The sequence below is a fragment of the Mustela lutreola genome, chromosome 13 (genome assembly GCF_030435805.1).
Source record: "Mustela lutreola isolate mMusLut2 chromosome 13, mMusLut2.pri, whole genome shotgun sequence".
In the NCBI taxonomy this organism is placed as follows: Eukaryota; Metazoa; Chordata; class Mammalia; order Carnivora; family Mustelidae; genus Mustela; species Mustela lutreola.
Window position 1 is genome coordinate 62595735 of NC_081302.1, and position 20837 is coordinate 62616571.

At 45.5% G+C, this 20837-nt stretch overlaps 1 protein-coding gene across 1 annotated transcript in view; it reads left to right on the forward strand.

Annotated features, from left to right (window-relative positions):
• Positions 1-980: 980 nt before the first annotated feature.
• FAM124A (family with sequence similarity 124 member A) overlaps positions 981-20837 on the forward strand; it is a 113408-nt gene continuing 93551 nt past the window's right edge. The window contains exons 1-2 of the mRNA XM_059144311.1: positions 981-1133; positions 9980-10011. Coding sequence (XP_059000294.1) covers positions 1069-1133; positions 9980-10011 — 97 coding nt within the window. The 5' untranslated portion in view covers positions 981-1068. The remainder of the gene's footprint in view (positions 1134-9979; positions 10012-20837) is intronic.

Below are 20837 nucleotides of genomic sequence, written 5' to 3' on the forward strand. Positions count from 1 at the left end.
GGAGAGTCCTTTACAAACATCCATTATCCCCTTAACTGAAAAGGCTCTGAATGCAGGTACATCCTATGGTCTTTATTTTTGAAGCCTTTTTTTCTTTTAATAGCAAAAGAATGCATGACACTGATTGTAAACTGTCAAGTTGGGTGCTGGGAAGCCTCTCAGACCTGCACTAAGAAAGGTGATAATGAATTCAGTGTTGCCAATTCTGAGGGAACTGAGAGAAAACACCTAGAGGTTCCCATTAGTCCCAGTAGTGAACCAGATCCCTCCTTGCTTCCAAGGTGCAGCCACTATTTCTCTGTGCTGCTCCCAGCTCTGGGGCTCTGGAACGTCGGGTCAATCCCTGGGACGCAGAATCCTGGGGCTTTGGGCCCAGGAGAGAGGGGCGGCTTCTATGCACACACACGTCCATTTACACGCCACACATGGTCACAAAGCACAGACAGCACACATGCTCAGCGCCCGCACAAACATCGACCTCACCCACCCACCTGTATCAACACCACAACACAGGTGCACGCGACCTCACACACCTCGCCCACTCGTGCACTCACACCACACACTGGCGCGCAACACCCAAGCTAGCACACGCTCGCACACCGGCTCACGCCCCGTGCACACACCCTCTTGCGCGCGCCCAAGCCCTTGCTCGCCTGCACACACCCGCGCGCACCCGCTCACGCCCCGCGCACACACTCTCTTGCGCGCGCCCGCGGTCTCGCTCACCGGCCCCCGCGCGCGCGCACAGGCCCTAGTTCGCGGGCGCACCCCGCGCGCGCACACACACGCTCCCACCGCCGAGTGGCGAGGGGCGGGGCGGGAGCGGCCGCCAGTGGCCGGCCGGGCGCGGCCAGGAGAGGGCGCGGCGCGGCGCGGGGGAGTGCGGCCCGCGCCAGAGTTGTTTCCCGGAGCCCCAGCCGCGAGAGGCTCCGCGGGAGCCCGGCCAGCCGCTCGGGCTGGGCTAGGCGGGGCTAGGCGGGGCTAGGCGGGGCTGGGCGGGGCGGCCCGCAGGGAGTACGCCCCGGGTCACGCCGGCGCCCGCGAGCCGAGCGCGGCGGGGAGCGCGCCATGGACCCCAAAGCGGGCGGTGGCGAGGAGGATGACTGCGTGGACTCGGGCGCCGAGACCGGAGGGTGAGCCGCGCGGGGCCGGGCCGTGGGCGGGGGGCGCTCTCCGAGTTGCGCTGCGGTCCCCGGCCGGGACCTTTCCGGACCCCGCGGCGGAGCCGGAGTCGCTGCCGCCCGGATGGGGCCGCGGGGGCTCCCCCACCTGCCTGGTCCGGGGTGGAAGGTAGAGGGGCTGTGGCGGGCCGGCTGTCTCCTGGTCGGGCCCGAAGGGCAGAGCCCCGTGGTCTGTAGCTACCCCGGGTGGGGCGGGCCCCATCCCTGGGGGAGGGGGGAGGGAGAAAAGTGGAAGGACTCAGGGTTCAGAGTAAACCTCGCGCACACCACCACACACCACCCCTTCTTGCCCCCATTATCACTGAGATGATGTGGAATACCAGGCGAATGCAATGTCCCCCCCCCCCCGAGATCATCGCTAGAGAAACAGATGCTCTTGCACTTGTTTCAGCCTTCCGTGAGGACTTTATTCCTCTAGCCCCGCCGCTCCCGGAGTCCGGGATGAGGGATTGGGGATGAGAAGAGGATAGGACACCTGGCACCTAAAAGTCTTTCAGAAATCTTATAAGAGGATGACATTTTTCATTTCATGGCTTTATTGTGCTTGCTGAGACTCCCTCCGCAGCTCCTGTTTTCCCCGCCAAACTTCTCTGCCCACCTGTCCCAGACACCTGGCACCTAAAAGTCTTTCAGAAATCTTATAAGAGGATGACATTTTTCATTTCATGGCTTTATTGTGCTTGCTGAGACTCCCTCCGCAGCTCCTGTTTTCCCCGCCAAACTTCTCTGCCCACCTGTCCCAGCCTTGGGTACAGGTGGGATGAAGTTGGTGCTACAACGTAGCCCTGCTTATAGAAATGTGCTCATCGCTTCAACGACTCAAACCGTTGGCCCACACCTTTACCTCTGGAGGCTAATTAGCCTTCTCCCAACGACACCATTTTCCTGAGTGGGACAAAAGATGGAGTATCTTTTAGGAGATGAATGTCATTGCAAATGCTTCTACCCAGCTCCTATCTCTAGAGGATTTTCCTGTGCAGAGTCAGCAAACATCCAGGATGCCGGTACTGACCCAGGAGGAAAGGGTGTCTTTTCCTCTCTGGAGAACCCTGGAGATGGGCTGGAGCTGCCCAGGTTACAAAAACCCTCTTCCATGCAACACTGGGGAGATTTAGACTAATCTCGGGGGTTGGCAGCCTTGAGAGGACAGGATGGGACCCAAGGTCAGAATGGGCACAAGGGGCTGCCCCCTGAGGGACACAGTCACTCCTGCCTGCCTAGGCTCACCCTTCCTTGCAGCCTCCCCCCATTCCTAGCCCAAATCTGGCACTTTTACACCCTACAGCAAGTACTCTGCAATGGGCTTTCGCTGTTATCCAAACTTGAGATCACTTCACTATAGAACCCAATTACATTCTGGAGGGGTAACCTGATTCCAAACACAGAACTCCCTTGTTTTCTCCCCACACTTTGTGTATGTGGCATTTATCAACTGTAATTGAAGATCCTTGACTCCCCCCCACCCCCACCACCACCCAGTTAGCTAGCTAGGCCATGGATAGAAGAAACAAAGTGAAATTAACCAGCTCATTTTCAGCTGCATAAAATAAGGCTCCAACTGGTCCATTCATTTTCAATTTGGAGAGCTCACCTAAAACAGGTATTTTTTCCAAGGCTTCTCTCTTGGAAAAGTGGAGGAGAAGCCCTGACCCAGGAACAATTGTACCCTTGGATCCCAGAGAAAAGCATGACAGCTGCCAGGGTTGCTGGGAGGGGTTTGCTGAATATACTGACACCAGAGCTTCTCTTCACTGCCTCTGCCCTAAAGTGTATTGTTGTGACAGAATAGAATTGTTTAAAGACTCCTTTTTGCCTCAGCAGCATCCTTAAGCTAAAGATGAAGGTAAAATGGTACATGCTTAAGGAGTTTCAGTATATAGTTCCTGATCTTTTATTTGCCACATATCCGTGTATCTCCTGCAGTTTGGTTTGGTTATCAAAAAGCTGTTCATAATTTCCTGGCTTTTCCAGAACTCACCCCCAGCTTTCATGTAGCTGCCTGAGGAGACTTTACACATCCGTGCTATCACTATTATTTTTACAATACAAATCTGATCATGCTTCTCTCCCAAACCTTTAGTGGTTCTGTCATCTCTAATGTACAGAGAGCTTAGTGTGGCCTATAAGTCCTAATGTACAAAGAGCTTAGTATGGCCTATAAGTCCCCAATGTGATAGGGTCCCCTTCTGTCTCTCTGGCTTTGTGTCTCAGCACCCCACCCTTATATCCTGCCTCAAGCCACATCGCAAGGTGTTTCTGATTCTGCTTTTGTCAAACTGCCCTTTTCCCCAGCTCTGCCCTTCTCCACCTGGCATGCCTGCCCACCAGGTGAAACTCTATCTTCTTTTAAGACTCGGCTCAGGTGACCCATCGGCTAAGGCAGGGGTCCTCACCTTGAGGCCCATGAATGGCTTGAAGTCACATACAAAATGACATTCTTTGTGAATTTTGGGAAGAAGAGACTTACTTTTCACCAGATTCTAGAAGTAGTCTGTGATTCCCCTTGCCACCACATTTGGGCAGGGTAGGAGAAGTTTCATGTTCATCGTGCCGTGTCCGAGGTATTGAGAGAGAGAGCCAAGCAAGGATGATGAGCCAGTTGTTGAGTCTGTCTAGGGAGATGATCAGAGAGGATACGGGTGTGACGACAGTGGTCAGCCAAAAAATGGCAGTTGCAGTCCTAGGAGTAGATGAAATCAACTAAAGATAGTGAAGATAGTAAACACCCGGCATCTTACTCTGTGCTGGGGACTGAGCCTTTACCTATTTTGTTAACACATTTGATTTTTCAACAACTGCGAAGCACATACTGTTTAAGACCGGCCTTGAGAAATGACAACACTTAAAGGCCAGGTGAAGTTGGAGGAGCTGAGAAAGGGGCCTGAGAAAAAGGAGACCCCGACAAGAGGAAGGATGAGGTGTCCTAGAAGCCAAGGGGAAGAAGGGAAAGGCATTGGCTGTGAGGTTGAGAAACTCACTAAGCTAAAGGAATGTGAAGTGCCTTTTTTGCAAATGTAGGTAATGAAGGAAAAGGTGGATGCGTGGACAGTGGCAGGTGGAGGCAGAAGCCAGGTCCACCTGGCTCCAGGAGGGAGTGGACTGTGTGGAAGAGAAGGTAGGCAGAGCCCTTTGTCTGAGAAAGGGGGGGTGAGGAGAGGCAGTAGCTGGAAGAGAGAGTGGGATGCAGGAAGGATTCCCAAAGCATAGGCAGTAATTAGGCTCCTGTAAAGAGATGCTTCTAGAAAAGACTCTATAAAAAGGGGCATAGATATGGGTGCCTGGGTGGCTCAGTGGGTTAAAGCCTCTGCCTTTGGCTCAGGTCATGATCTCAGGGTCCTGGGATCAAGCCCCGCATCTGGCTCTCTGCTCAGCAGGGAGCCTGCTTCCCCCCCCCTCTCTCTCTCTGCCTCTCTGCCTACTTGTGATCTCTGTCTGTCAAATAAATAAATAAAATATTAAAAAGGGGGGGCACAGATAAAGATATAGCAGAAAAATTGATGGTTTGTAATGTCCACTTTCTGAAAGGGTGAAGGCAGATGGACTTCAGACCTCTCAGCTCAATGGGCTTTGGGTAGGAGGGACAGCTCTCTTCTTACAGCTTAGCAGGGAAGACAGGTTTCCGTTCTGGGCAAATGCAGCCCCCTCCATGGGAAAGTGGAGATTTGAAATAGTTGCTTGGGGAATGTTGAGTGAGAACCCAACTGAGATTAATGATTATAAATGTATGAAGGGCCCAGTCTAGCTTGCTATCAAATTCCCAGCAGCAGTGCTCAACTACCTTAGGGGCAGGCAGAGGGAGATGGTGAGTGGTCGAGATGGTCAGGGAGAGGGACTGTTGCCAGACAGGCGTGAACAAAACATTGGAGCAAAGGATTTGGGGGTATATGTGGAGCTGACTATGGATCCTTTCGGCAGCGTGCTCAAAGGTTCCAAGAACGTTTTGGGTCCCGCTGCCAGTGAGCAGGTGGTGCTGATCGCTTTGAGAGTGAGAGTCAAGAGAGTCAGGCTGCTGGGGTTCAACTCCATGCCCTGAGTTTTCTTTTCTGTAAAATGTGACAATGATAGTACCCACCTCACAGGGTGGTTGTGAGAATTAAATTAGTCTATACATTTAAAGTCTGGCATAAGTGAACGCTCAGAAAATTATTTCTCATCATACTGTTAGTATTGTTATGAAGAAGACTCTAAATGACAAAGTTAGAGCTTCATATAATAAAAATGTCTATTTCTGGGTGCACTCAAGATCCTATGTTCTTTATACTCGTCACAGTAGGTGTTCTGATGTTTTTAAATGTCACGAACAATCTGAACACCTTTCAGAACATCTGCGAGATGATAGGATGTGTCTCAATATAATTATTTTACCCATAAGGAAATGGAGGTTCAGAGGGTACATGACTAGTTGGTGGCCTCAGTGGAAGCCTGCATCTCCGGCATTCTTCCCACCTAGCGAAGTTGCCACTCCAGGAACCACTGATGGGCAATTCATTCTTGATTCCTACTCAGACATTTTCTTTTGCTTGAAATGTTGTATTTGCTGACTGACCCACCTACTACAGGCCAGGCTAAAAGCTAACTAGTATTGTTCTGTGGCAATTGATGTCATTTTGGAGCTCCCCTTTTCCAAATGCACTTGAAGGCAAGTTTTGTGCTCCTGTGTATTTTTCATTAGAAAAAAACTGGCAAGCCAGCTACTGACTATGGTATACTACCCTAAGAAACAGAATCCCTTAACAGAGGGACAAGCTGTGTTTTTGCAAACCGAAATAAAAGACAAAAAGTAAGATGAATGCTTTTTAGTGGGTGTTTCCTTTGTGATGCCTCCCAGATATGGCATCTGAGCCACTCTTTCAAATAGGACCATATCTGGTGCATTATTTTAATTCACAAGTTTGTCCGCCAGTAATGAGCCTCCACCTCCCTGTCACTTGTCACTGAGCTTCTGAAAAAATACTCCTACCATACCCTTTGGGTGACCTTCAATTGATACTTCACTGTGATTTAGAGATAGCACACAATTCACAGGGCTGGAGTTTATAAGCAGGTGCATGGGAACAAATGGAATAAATTTGAAGACGGGACAGGTTTAGAGAAGAGTAAAGGGGGAAATCTTGCAAAGAAGACAGGATGATCTATTAGGTACTCGATTATCTTTGTGTTCAAGGTGGAGCTAGTTAGCTCTGAGCTACCATGGCATCTAATTCAATGGACTGAGAGTAAACAGATGCGGTCCATGATGCACTGAGCTGACGTTTTAATGAAACGTCAAAATCAATATTATTGAAATGCCAAGATCAATTCTTATGCCAAGATTTTCCTGGAAAAAGAGAATTTAAGGGCGCCTGGGTGGCTCAGTGGGTTAAGTCGCTGCCTTCGGCTCAGGTCATGATCTCAGGGTCCTGGGATCGAGTCCCGCATCGGGCTCTCTGCTCAGCAGGGAGCCTGCTTCCCTCTCTCTCTCTCTGCCTGCCTCTCCATCTACTTGTGATTTCTCTCTGTCAAATAAATAAATAAAATCTTTAAAAAAAAAAAAAAAAAAAAAAAGAGAATTTAAGGTGGTAGCCTATACCTATATGGACAAGTAGGCTGCTGACAGTGATAAACTATCTTAAGTTCAAACCCCTTTACACTTAACCCCTGTTTGTATAATTGTAATTAAAAGGCAGTCAAGGGACTACATCTAACTTTCTGGTCACGATTGGCAGAGATACCAAATAAATGTAATGTTTAGAAATGTGTTTACTCTATGTGTCAGGCGTGTGAACGTTTCTAACCCTTGCATCATTCTGCTTATCTGTATCATGTGCCCATACATTTTTCTTCCCAAAATTCATGGATTCACCTCTTGGGCTTCATTCTCACAGAGTTGAATGTCTTATTCAGAGCAAGGTGGGTAAATTCTTAGGATGTAAGACCAATAAACGGGATTCACAAGACAGGTGCCCTATTGCTGTTCCCTCCTATCCTAAAAAAGCTGGGGGTAACTTACCCTTCCAGAGGACTATAGTCAATATCTGAAATTGAACCTGTTTAAGCACAAAATTGTTTTAAGCTTTACAGTTTGTCTTTCACCAACAATATTTCCCATAAATAACCTTTTGAAGTTATTTGGAATGTATTTTATGGGCTATGAAAGTGTTTGTACATTGACTCAGGTCCTGTTTCCCATCAGGATCATTTTTCTAAGGAAAAGAAAGTAAATATCAATGTATATGTATATATATGTGTGTGTATGTGTGTGTGTGTGTGTGTGCAAGTATCTCATCATCGTGTAGTTTGCAAAAGTGAACAATTAGAAACAATCATATAGCAAACAAAAGGCAAATGGTTGAATAAATTATAGTACATCACTTTATCTAAAATTATAATAATGAGAACTAGGTAGCAGCATGTTGTGATGGTGCGTGGTGAAAAGAGCAGTTTAAAATTCTATCTCCATCATTATGGCAACTGTGTACAAATTTCATAAACAGAATCAGAGGCTGGAAAGCAATGAAAGGTTTTAGGGGATTTTCTTCCCGTTTGATTTCCATTTTGATGGGGGACAGGGATGGAAGTTGGGGTGATGGATGAGACTGCAGAGCTGGGCAGAGACCATCATTCATGAAAAGTGGGTTTTATGTTGTGCTTGAACTTCATCCAAAGAGTGACACGATCAGATTTGTGCTTTGCAAAGATCGGCTGCTGTTTGGGGAAGGAACTGGAACGGAGCAAGAGTGACAGGAGACTGACCAGCTGCCAGGCTTGACCCAGGCAGTGCCTTTAGTCACAAGAAATACATACAGAGAGATGCATGGCAGGGACGTTCGCTTTGCTAGCACCTGCCCTAAAATACTACCATCACACCTTAAGATTCTCAAAATAGGTTTCACATGTAAATTTCATTCTACATTCATCTCCATCTGTATGGGGATCTTTAAAATACATGCATTTGTGAAACCCATCTGCCTCGGGAGTTTTGGAAAATCCTAGCTGAAAATACTGGCAAATTTCTAATAATAAAACGAATAGGGGCGCCTGAGTGGCTCAATCAGTTAAGCATCTGCCTTCGGCTCAGGTCATGATCTCGGGGCCCTGGGATTGAGCCCCATGTTGGGCTCTCTGCTCAGCAGGGAGCCTGCTTCTCCCTCTGCCTCCCACTCCCCCTGCTTGTGTCGCTGTTTCTCTCTCTGTGTGTCGAATAAATAACTAAAATATTAACACACAGTTACCACATTTCTAAGTTTGGTCCTAAAATTAATTTATGCCCTGCTTGGTTCGAGAAAGAAGTGAATGTATCCACTCTGGTGGTAACTCATCCTGACCATCCTGATCCTGTCTTGCATCTCCCTTAGCCAGCATGTCGCCATGCTCTATAACCAGTCGTCCTACCTTCCAGGTCCTGCCTCGCCATCACCCCGCACTCCTACTTCAGGTCCACTGGCCACCTCCCGGTCTCCTCGCCAATGGTATCACTTTAAGCTTCCTAACCGATAACATAAAAAAGTAGGCTCGATATAGGCAGATTCAGTTTGTAATACATAAAGGGATATGCAAGTGTTAATAGTTGCTATTTTTTTTCAGCCTGAAGATTCAGTCATTCTGTAACTACTAAGACAGTTCATTTGAAAAGAGAAAACCGCATGCTGTTTTTCTTTCATTTTGTTCCCCTACCAATAAATCAGTGCATCATTTTGCATGAGCGATATAGGTTATTTTAACTAGTAAGAGGTGTGCTTTTTATTATTTTTTTTTGAAGTTTTGTATATATGGTAACAAAGTCAATGGAGTGAAAATTGAATGATTTAAGAAAAGCAACATGAGGCTAAGTAAATAAAAGTGTATCTGTGGAAAATTAAACATAATTAACTACTTTATTTGCATAACCAAGTTCCCTGACCACCACCTTGAAGAATAAATCCCTTTGTGCCTGAGAGATTAATTCCTTACTGAGAATGACTTTAGGACACTGTGGGGAGAAAACCAAGAGCTTCTATACCAGATATGTTGCCAGAGAGGGAAGGCTTCCCAGCCACACAAGTAGAGCAGAAACTTCGAAGAGATTAAGCAGGCAGATCCTTGGCCAGATGCCCATTCTCACAGAGGCCGTGTGCCAGCAGCTGGTTTTTCAGCCTGGAAACTGATGGGTAATTTCACCCTGGCCCTAACCCTGCCTTTTCCCTTTCCCTATCACAGCCCACATCCTGTTACTGTAATGTGCAGCAGGATTTCTTCTCAGCTAGAACTGAAATCAGTCAAACATCACTGTGCCTTTGTTTCCTGATGGCCAGCCAGACCCTGCCTGTGGAAGCAAGCCCTCACAAGCCAGGGTCCCCTCATGCTGCTGCCAAGGTCTATCACCACTCTGCTCATGTCAGCAAAGAAACATGTCCCCACAATGCACTCTAACTTGAAGGGTGCTCATTTTCAGTGATTTCACCTTTGGGGGGCATCGTGAATCCCTTTGAGAATGTGTTGAAGACTTTGAGCCTTCTCCGCAGAGGAATAAGCTTCCATTCGAGAATTCGCCAACGAATTTAGATGGTTCAGGACCTTGCTAGTGTCCCATCTTGGAGAGTCACAGAGCCCATCTGAAGGACCCCTGATTTCTAACATGCCTTGAACGTGTTGCCTTCAAATTCGGACGTAACTTTATTTTGCACCGAAGCCCCCAGCGCTCCGGTTTTTCGTTTGCTACAGGTCCTTACCATGTAAATGCTACTTACCCCTGACTTTTTAAAAAATTCTAGCTTGAAGAACTCACTTGGATACAGAAAAATAGTGTCTAATCCTACTAATACTAAGGTTTTGTGTTTCAGGTCTGACTACAGCCACATGTCCTCCACCAGCAGTAAGTATGGTTTAAATGTCCTTCTGCACTGGCTTCTCAGTCCTGTCTATCTGGGGAACCCATGCTTTCATGGAAGAATCACCCAAGGGATACTTGCCAAAGTGGTGATTCTGGATTCTCTGACTCTGAAAGCTGGGGCTCTTCCTGGAGAATTTAACTGTCCCTTGATTTCAGAACTAGCTATGCCACAACTTTCCCTATGGAAATTGAGCCTAGAGGAACTAGCCCAGGCTTTGTTAGGGCAGATGCTTCTAAAACAGCTTCTCCGAATAATCCCAGGTAACTCATTCAATCACCAGACATTTATCAAGTACCTGCTGCCTGCAGGCTAACAGCTTAGAGCACATTCATTAGACCCCTGGGTGACCCTGCTCACCTGCTGGGCCAATGTACTCCCTTGTATTTCTGCATCTGCAGGTGGATATCATAGGCAGTTATCAATACGGTTTAAGAAAGGTGACTGGAAGTATGTTAATAAACATACTGTAAGCATAGAAAAAGATGTCTGCATTAAATACTAATTGACAGGGAAATCTATTCATGGGAAATTAGGTTTTATATCTAGGCACAATTCACATTGTTTAACACTGTGTAAATGACCAAAGCCATTTGGATTAATTAAACACCTATTTTAAAAATAACAAAAAAAAAACCTTCTTCCAGTAAAAGCCCTGATTATTTGATTCAGTAGATACTTTTTTTTTTCTATCTTCCCTGTTAAACTCTGAATTCTAAGTAGTACCCCAATGAAAAGACACTTAATTGGATTATTCTATTTATTGATGTTCTGGCTTAGTTTTCCCTTGCAATAAGAGACTGTGCAGAAAGCTGTATTTCTGGAATTGTAATTTAGTGTCAAATTATATTTAGTTATTAGTACAACTGCAGTGAGTAATCTCTGATCATTCTAGCCAACTGGAGACCCAACATTGCCCCTTAGTTATTAAGAACCATTAGTAACAATGAGAATGAAGCCCCCGTGATTTGCATTCCCTCCCTGAAGCTTCTGCCTTCCTAAAAATCCAGGAAAGCTCTCTTGAACTCTCTCTCTCTGCTGCTATTTTCATTCCACTCAGTTTTGCCCAGAAGCTACATTTCTTTAAGAATGATTTTTTTGTGAAATACTTGCCCAAAGCCTTTGTTCAATTTGTAGCTCTCACATCAGTCCTCTGGGTCACAACAAAGCATCTCTCTTGTCAGCGAAACTGGTAATTTGGTTTGGGAGGCTTTCCTCTCCATTATTTTAATTGCGATCTCAGAGTTGAAATTTCTCTTGGTGCAACTGGGATCAATAGCCTTTTATTGCTCTTCCTTTTCTCTTTAAATACTTGGTGATTCCTGCGTCAGTCTTCAGTGTTGGGACCTCTTGCTGAGGATGTGTATGTGTTTCATATTTGAGTTAGGAAATGTATTTGGCTATAAATAGTAGAGGAAAAATAATGACTCAAGTCGGCATTTGTTTTCCTCTAACATTAAAGAGAAGAAGAAGAAGAAGAAGGCGGCCATGCAGGTCTGAAGTGGAAGCTCCTTTCATTGTTCTGCTTGGCTTTTGGCTTCTGTTCTTAGAGTTGCCTCAGAGTTACAAAATGGCTGCCTTGACCGCGGGCAGCACATCCTTGTTCTGGGCAGGAAGAAGGGTTGAGTGGGTACTGCTGGGCCCTTGGATGTCTTTGTCTATTATCTGCCTGGCCTGCTTCTCTTCCCTGCCAGGAGGATAAACACTGACCATACCCAGATGCAAGAGAAGGCCCCTGTAGCAGTTAGTAAAGATAACAGAGTGGACCCTTTCTGAAGAAGGGAAAAAAATGTCTGAAGTCTTCAATCTGTCCTTTAAGACATAGGTTTGACAGACTACAATCATAAAGAGTTATTTTCCAAGTAGATTTTTAAAACCACATTGCCCCACAAACTACACAATCACACTCGGAAGACTGAGTAGAGAGAAGGTTAAGAAGCTTGCTCTCCATCCTGAATAAGGCTGTTCCAGGGTCCCTCTCCTTGTCACAACCCAGCTGTGCCAGTACCTGCTATGTGACCAGCAGGAACCCACGGAGCTGACTAGCCCTAGTTCCCTCTTCTTGTGGGTCCTGTGAGCAGCTCCTGCCTCTCATTGTCATCCCCCCTGCCCCTCTCTGAATGGCTTGTTTCTGAATGCTTCCTGGTTGGCATCATAGCATTGGTCCTATCTATTCACTGTTAGGAAATGGATTTTTCTGTCTACTAGTGCTTCCTGTTCAGCATACCCATGATGCTCTTTTACCCATTTGTGCCTGAGTTCACGGGGCCATAAGCAGTTCCTTGGGTTGAGCCAGGGTTGAAGTCTGTCCACAGCTGGAGTTCATCACTGCTAGACCTGACAGGAAAGCTTCCTCCCCAAGCAAGAGCTGCTCTTTAGGTGTCTTTTCCCTGAGAATGCAGGAACCGCTTCCTCATGCTGCCCACCCCTGATGGGAGAAGAAGGAAGGTCATCATCTAGAGAAAGTACAAGAGTTGCGGTGTAAGAGTTCGATCCCCTAGGTCCTAGTCCTGGTATGGAGTCTGGGAGGGCATGGTGGTCTTGGGCATTCTACTTTTCCTCGACCTCCTGGGTCCCAAAATCACATTCCCATTGGTTGTCTTTGATGTCATTTTCAACTCTAGGGGAAGTGGCTGAGGGGGCTTCTTTAATGGATGGTTTTATTCTATAAATTGGGTAAACGTAAATTTGGGTAAAATTTTTTTCTACTTGCCATGGGTCCCTTTGCCTTTTTGAGATTGACAGGGCTGCCAGGCTTTCCTCTTATGTTTTCCGCAAAGCTAAACACACTGTTAACACTCAGATCTCAATAAATCACAATATTTCCTAAGAAAGATGAATTTAATTTATACTCTTGGAATTTTAGGTGGTTTTTCCAGAAACCTGGGTAGAAGATTATCAAGGCAATATGTACAATTTGCATTCTTAAGTGATTTAAATAAAAAGGAGAAATTTTATAAACAGGATCAAAGAAAAGCAGTAATCATGCCAAGGGAAGGAAGATCAAGTGTGCCACATGATGATAAATTCCCCTCATGCATGATTGAATATTCTCATTCAAATAAAGATTATAATCATACCTGGAGAATTTCTCTTAGAAGATCCTGGGAGCTGAAAAATGGTATTTTTAGGAAAGTGTCATATTTCTTGAGGATCTCTATCCCCAGGATAATGCCAGTAGGAGGCAGGTCAAAGAATTAACTAGTTCTCTTTACTGGATACTGTTCCTCGATTTGCCCTCCTAATTTGTGCCTCAAAACTGTGCCTCCTCAAAACCCAGGTACAGTCATTAAGTCTCTACCTGGCCCTTACCGATGGCCAGTGGCAGCAGGGATGCCTTGCAGTTTTGTGCCCCTTCGTACTTTTCGAAATGCAAATGATCAAAGTGAGTCACAGTGATACAGGGGCCCTTAGCAATGCCCTGAGGAATTCCCCATATCTGAAATTATGGAGAAATGGCCATGACCGGTGTGTTCTACCGATTCAAGCCCAGGACCACATACCAAGCTGTGCAAAATAGGGACACCTCCCGGGTGGGTGGGAGTCATGGAATCTATTTTCTCACCCACCCGGGCCTCAGATTCCTGCCCTCCTCTTGCTTCCCTGGCTTGCTTTTCCTAGCTTCCTGCTCTGTCCTTCCAGTTACTCAGGTAGCTTCCCCAAGTCCTGCCTGCATTCCCCTTGCTGCTTGGGCCCGGTTGTAGGGCCAGTGGAGTTCTGTCCCCTCTGCTTTCTTGGGGCTGCCATGTCTGTAACCTGCCCTTGAGGGCAGCCCTGACCAGGCCCAGCTGATGCTGTGGGAACTTGGACATGCTCTCTTCTTGAGAGAAAGGGGCCAAGTAGATTGCAGGTGTTTTTCAAATAGGAAAGTTAATTGCAAGCCCTTGTGACTGGTCTTGAGCCACCACATGAGTTGGCGGGTCCTGCCTTACTGCTGTGTGGGATGACCTTCATCCCTCCCCAAGGCTGCCTTGTCTCAGAGGTATATCTTTCCACATGAATGCCATCTTCTCCCCTTCATTTCTCCACAGTCTCATTTCCTTGAAGTTTTAGGATATCAAAGCATTGTATATTTTGAATTTGGTCTTTAGCCACATCTGTGCCTCCCCTCAGTGTGGAAGGAAAGGTAAGCTCCTTGTGAGCTTATTAATTATTACGTAATTAATAAGCAAAGGTAAGGCGCTTTGAAAGCAACCCATCGAAAAGACATGACTGCATTCCGTAGAACTCGTCACTGAGGGGGAACATTTAAATAAAAATGACCCTTGTCTGTAGATCCAAGAGCTAAATTCAGACGGGATAGTGAAATAGTCATTATTTCATTCTATTTTCGGGAAAGGATATAACTTACTGACAGATTGATGTTTTAAGGCCACTTGTCCAAATAAGGAAGGTCAATATCTTGGAAGAGGTGGGTAGTAGCCAATTTAACATTGATCTTTTTGTAAATTTCATAGTCTTTTTATTTTTTCCTTCTGTGCACAATACTTTCCCCATTATGATTTTCAGAGTAAATGTTCTTTTGGGGTCTTATTTCATTAGATCTAGGCAAAACCTGGATCTGTTCATTAACCCTTATGCAGAACAATTTAGCCATTGCATGTGTATAATTCTGTGACCAGTATGTAGTTGGCAATGGACTCAGGTTTCCAAAAAGACCAAAACACCCACCTGTCCATCCCCAGCTTCCCACTCCTTTTGCAATTAAAACTTCACAAGAAGCATCACCAGTTTTCTCTAATTTAGAGTACAGCCTTTTAGGCAAAGTTAGTTATGGATGGTAATATGGTTTATGAGGTGGATCAGACAAATATTAAGTAGCCCAGTTCAGGCCTGTCACTATTGACACCCATTTCCTACTTCCTCAGTGTGCAGAGGGCTCATTAGTGATACTAAAGATGCTTCATTTACTTTTATAGACCAAACAGTTGGCATAAAACAAATCCAAGCCTAGGGGAAACTCTGATTTCCAAGTGGAGGAAAGTCAGGGTTTTGAATCTCTACTTGGTCACTCCATTGAGCCAGGAGCACTTAACTTTGCTGCGTCCAGCAAAGGAACCCCAGATAAGAATGATTTCCATTTTTAGTATGTTTAAGCATGTTCTGGCACAACAGTCATGTTCATGCACAGAGCTTCTCTCAAAAGAGATCCAGGGTGACCTGCTGCACAGCTGAAATGAATCTGCTGCCTTAGGTAGGCTCTCTGTGAGTGGCCTTCTGTTGAACCACGGTGGCCTCAATATGTGGCCATGGCTGTGGAGACCAACCAGAAATCATTAAGATGCTTTGCACATGGAAGGATCAGTTTGACTTCCTTGTCCATTTTGTCCTCTGTGGCCCTGCCTTCCACAGTAACTATAGGATTAAAGCTTTTACTCAGAAGTCCCTATCATACTCCCTGGCAATAGGCATCTGGTATACCTGCACCTTGGTAGAGCCGCTGCTCCAATCGCCATGTGGGAAAGAACCCTCAAGGCTTCTTCCCTCCTCCTTGGAATGCACTGGCTTCACTCCTGCTTGCCCTGACTGTTGGAGAAAGAGCCTTGGTGCTGGTGGCTCTTCCCATGCCCTCAACCATTGAAGCTTACTGTGGCAAGTATGGCTTCAGGTTTAAGATGCTCATTATGCTCCTGGACTTTCCTCCTCAAGCTGGAGCCATGTAACATGTAGCTTGTAGGTAACTCTAATGAAAAGGTCGCAGGTGTGGGTGTGTCATTTTTTGCAAGTCTGGGTCTTAAAGCCAGTCAGGTAGAGACTTAGCCACAGCCTGAGAGCCACAGAATGCCAGCTGGCACAGTGTGGGGTCTGCTTTGCATTTTGTCAGCTGCCCAGAGAAGGAATTCTTGGCCTGGCAGAGCACATAAATCACCAAACTGGAAAACTTTGCTGCTCAGAGTATGGTCTACAGAGCACTCCATCAGCATCACCCTGGAGCTTGTTAGAAATGCAGAATTCCAGGCCCCACCCCAGACCTCCTGAGTCATGTGAGTTGTTTGTACAGAAATGTTGAGGAGCACTAATCTAGTTCCTCTGGACAGTCAGTAAGATTGCTCTGAAATCCCTAGTAGATATGGTCTATCCACATTTCTTTAAGATTTTAATTTTTAAGGTCATAATCTGTAGGCCCTTGGATTTGCATCACATCGAGATGAGAAAAATTTTCACTTGACAAATATTTAAATTATGAATTATTGATCATTTAAAAGAAGAAAATTGTGTCCTTCTACTGAGTGGTTTATTTGAAAACAGAATTTGTCCTTTATCAGGCAAGCTAGAGGTATGGGTTTGGAAGTGTTTTTTTGAGATGCAGGCAGCAGCCTTATCTGGAAGATCACAGAGTAGTAAATGAAGTCTGAGATGAATGAGCTGAAAGCTAGTGAACTTAGACAGTTATTTGATAGTGTGAGTTCTGTATGGCCAAAATCCTCTGCACAGGAACCTGAAAGGCTGAGAAATATTGGTAGTTGGCAGTCGATAAGAAAAAAGCAATAACCAAAGATACGCATCAGGAAATCAAAGGGTGAAGACAATATACCACACAGTCAACTCCTTTGATGCTGTTCCACTGGCATCCATTCCCCCAAAAATATGATATAGTCCTGCTGGCTCCAAAGATAAGTTTTAATTGTGTGATTTCAACTACATAGAGAGTGTCGATTTCTGTCCAGGATATGAAAGAAAAATGAAGGAAGACTTCTCACAATCACATTTTTCCTGAGAAGCTGATATGACACATCAGGGACAGCTGGTCTACCAGGGTCATGGGGCCACTCCCTTAACACTCCCCCCCCCCCCCCAATGACCAAGGGAAAGAAAACAAACGAATAGCTTCCATCCCCCATTCCTGATGTGCTTGGTGCTTTTCCCAATTTTAAAAATAATTATTATCACTCAAATAATACATAGTCATTGTCAAAAAATCAGAAAATAATGATTAGCCAAAAGAAGAAAGCTCAGATTCCTGCCATCTAGAAACGACCAGTAGTCTTAATTTGGTGTCTGCCTTTATCCATTTTTTTCTGAGCATCTGCATTACTATAGATATGTATTATTAGCAAAAATAGTATTGTATAGTCTTATTGTCCCATTTTCTAATTAACCATATGTGAACTTCTTTGATATCCAACTACTATAGTAGTTTGAATATACAGTATTCCATTGCATTTCTGTATATCCACTAGTGCCCTGTTGTTGGTACTATAGGTTATAGTCACTTTTTCACAATTACAAACAGAATTGCCTGAATTATTTTTATGCTAAGTCCTTGTGTGTTTATCCTTCATTATTTCCTTAGGGTAAATTCCTTCAAGTGGAATTATGAGGTAAAACGGGTTGTTTACACTTTTTAAAGTTTCTGATGCTTCCTGCCAAGTCATTCTCTAGAGGTACCATTTCACTCTCCCACTGGCATGAATGAGAGCACCAGGGTCTCATAAAACTGGTGATTTTTGTGAGTGAAAAATAATACAGGTGGATACACACACAAAGTAACAGTGGGCAAAAGTTCTCTGAAGAGTAGGTGACAAATGGGAGGCTCTCACATTTTGGAAGCCCACAACTTGAAGTTCTGTGTTTGTCTGTCATGAAAAGTATGGTATCAGTTACACTCCAAACGTGACCTCAGGCAGCGAGCGGTACCAACCAGCAAAAGCCATCAGTGGTACTCTGTGTAGGCCTTATGGAAAGTATTTCCCATTCTGGTGGACAACCTCTATCTTTATTCAACATCAGTAGTGTTGCCATTAACTTCTGATGAGGTAACAAGTTGGAAGTATTTGGGGAATATTGTGCAAAGAACCAGGTCGTACCCACCTTGTAAACCTTCCTTGTAAACCTTCTTTCCTTCTACCATGTCAATCAAACTTCTCTTTTGTGCAATATTGGTTATGGAAGAGAAGGAATATTCCACCTGCTCTACTCCCCCTTGTGTTCCTATGTCACCTGGCATCTTCTGACATTATTGTCAGTATTGTTAGTGCCTCTAGCTGTGCAGCCTGCTCCTGGAAGGCTCCTCTGTCCTTTGGAACAAGAGCAGTTGTGAGAAGTCTTCCCTTTGTCCCTTACAGAGAGAGCTGGGCTTCCTCCGTGATTCAGTTTTACTGTTTCACCACCTCACACTGGAGCACAGTGAGGCCACAATGTGTGTAGCCTCACATGCAGCCTCACAATGTAGGATCACAGATCACCTAGACTCAGAAACCAGACACGTCTTTCTACGAGCTGCCATGCTTATAGAGTTGCATTCTAATACTTCGTATTGTCGGTGGAGAGCTTTGTATGAACCTCCTATTGTGGTGGAAATTTTCACAGTTGCATGCTCAGGCGTAACAGTAGAACTGCTGTACTTATAGTCAAGTACAATGTCACTCCTGAGCCGGCCTCACACCTAGAAATGAAGGTACAGGTGTGTTCTGCTCTGGGACCCACAACCCTGCGGCGCTGAGCCCAGAGTGTTGGCACATCACGCTTTCTTGGAAACCATCTGGCATTTAGACTTTGGTTAGGTCCCTCCCAGTCTTCTTCCTCCCACCAGAAGCCAAAACGTGGCATCTCCCGAGCTAGAAGGACCATCCCGCAGCATCACTCGTTCTTCTGTGCTGCAATTCGTGGGGCAAGTCCTCTGCTTTAAGCTTTTAACTTTCCTTAGCTCAGAAAGCCTTGTCTGTCTCTGGAACCCCAGCCCTTGCACTAGAGAGCCTTGCCCTTCAAGACTCTTCTCTCTGCCACGATCTGAAAAATAGACATGAATTTAGAAACTTGATTAATGGATCTATCTGACTCCACCTTCCCTGAAGCAATGAATAGCCCAGACTCTACAGTTAAAGGGCCACAAAACAGAAAATTTGTGGCAAAGGGGAACTTTGGCTATCGTCTCTGAAATTCATCTGCTATGTCATTTAGAACATGTCTCCCACTTTAGGTTTTCCTTACATTTCTCCTGTTTGAACACCTTGCTCCCTCAGTTAGGTTGTGAGCTCTGGGAGGAACCATGTCTCCTGCTTTGCAGTCCTTGGGCTGTTAGCAAGAGGCACTTGAGAGGTAAGGGAGAGCCCCAAATGGGTGAATTTTGGAGATGTTTGTTCTCTTTCTAGATCTGCCATTGAGTCATGGTCGATGACCTCATCTGTGACATGAGGAAGCTGGACTAAATGCCTCTGCCACCTCTAATTTTCTAGTCCTGTGCAATTAGCTTGCTCTTCTAAGGGCTGTAAGGTACATCATTTCTGAGGAAACGGAAACAAGGGACTAGGAACGTGTCAGTGTCCTATTCAGACTGGTCAAGAATTTGAATATTTTATCAAATTTTCAGCCACAAAAAGAGTCCCTATGCTTCATTTCCTACATGGCTAGTTTGATCCCTAGCAAAGCCAGCACCAGATCTCAGCATTGGTTTTTCTACTGTGGCATTCAGAATGTATTTTATAAGGATGTATATGGAACGCTGTTCCCCAGAACAGTTGTAATAGCTAATTGTTGTTTGATTTCTCACCATCCTGCCAGAATAAATCCCTTTGTAAAACGAAACTTAATTACTGTAATTGGGAGGATTCCTGCACCCAGCTCTAGTGGTATCAGAGGTCTGGGGTTTGCTGATGAACAAATCCTCGGGATAGATTTCGGTTACCATCCTCCTCTTTTGTCTGTTTTGTTTTGATCAATATATTTTACATCTCAAAACACGATGAATATACTAATCTTGTTGTTTGCATGCCCCGCTGCCTCATCTCCAAATCTGTAGAATTCTACTGAAGTCCTGACGTGGCTTTGCTACTGATGAAAATGACAAGATCTATATGAAGTGGTAGAGAATGCATGGAAATTACTTAGTGGAAGAAAGGATTCTGGGTGAAAATGCTAGCATCTCTTCTGTCACTTTGAGCCCTTCAACTTTCTAAAAGTTCTTGTTCTTACACTATTAAGCATTGGACTTTGGCATTCATCAGACCTTAGTCACCTTCTCATAAACTTTCAAAATCACTGTAGTCCTGAGGGCTTAGATAACTACGCGAGATATTTTAAGTGTTTCTAGCTGCTTTGCACCTTCTAATTACATGTAAACCTTCTGGCCCCCTTCCAGAATCCATGTCAGGCTGTGTCAGAATTCATACTGTCTTTGTCATTACTCTCTGGCTGGCGGCCGGCCTTGGCTTCGCCTCCTCTTGCCACCTACAGGTCTGTTTCGGAATGAGACTTAGGAAGACATACAAAGTAAAATGAATGTCCCATTTTCAAGTGGGGAAAAAAAATGCAGGGTACCTCAAGAATCTACCCGCCTTTCTCTACGATTTCTTTCTCAATAGTGTCCTGGTTTCAGATGAGCTCAAGAGCGTGTCGGTATCACGCATCCAGATCCCTGACATTGTTTCTGCAACAGATGGTGAGAACGGGGTGAGCAGTTAAACTACTATAGTTAGAGCTGGAAGAGGCCTAAGGATCAGAAAGATCCCACACTGTCTTCCTCTGCCAAATGAAAATAGAGGTTTTGGCTAAACCACATCAGCCTGTATTCCATTCTTCAATGACGAGAAAGCGCTGGGGACTCAGGCTGAGAGAGGAGAAGCGTTATTATGAGCACCATTTGGATCCCCTGCGTTTAAAACTCTGCCTGTCACCTTGCTGCCATCAGAGTCTCACCAGGCCCACCCTGCATCTACTTGTGACTTGCGCCGGGGCTGCCACTGGGACCAGCCTTGCCGCTTTCACAGCCCAGACTTGCAGCTCGACCAAAAGCCTTGTCAAAATCGTGAAGTTACTAGGAATTGAGAAAGTCTGAAATCTTATCTTAGGGGTGCGCATGGGAAAAGGGGAT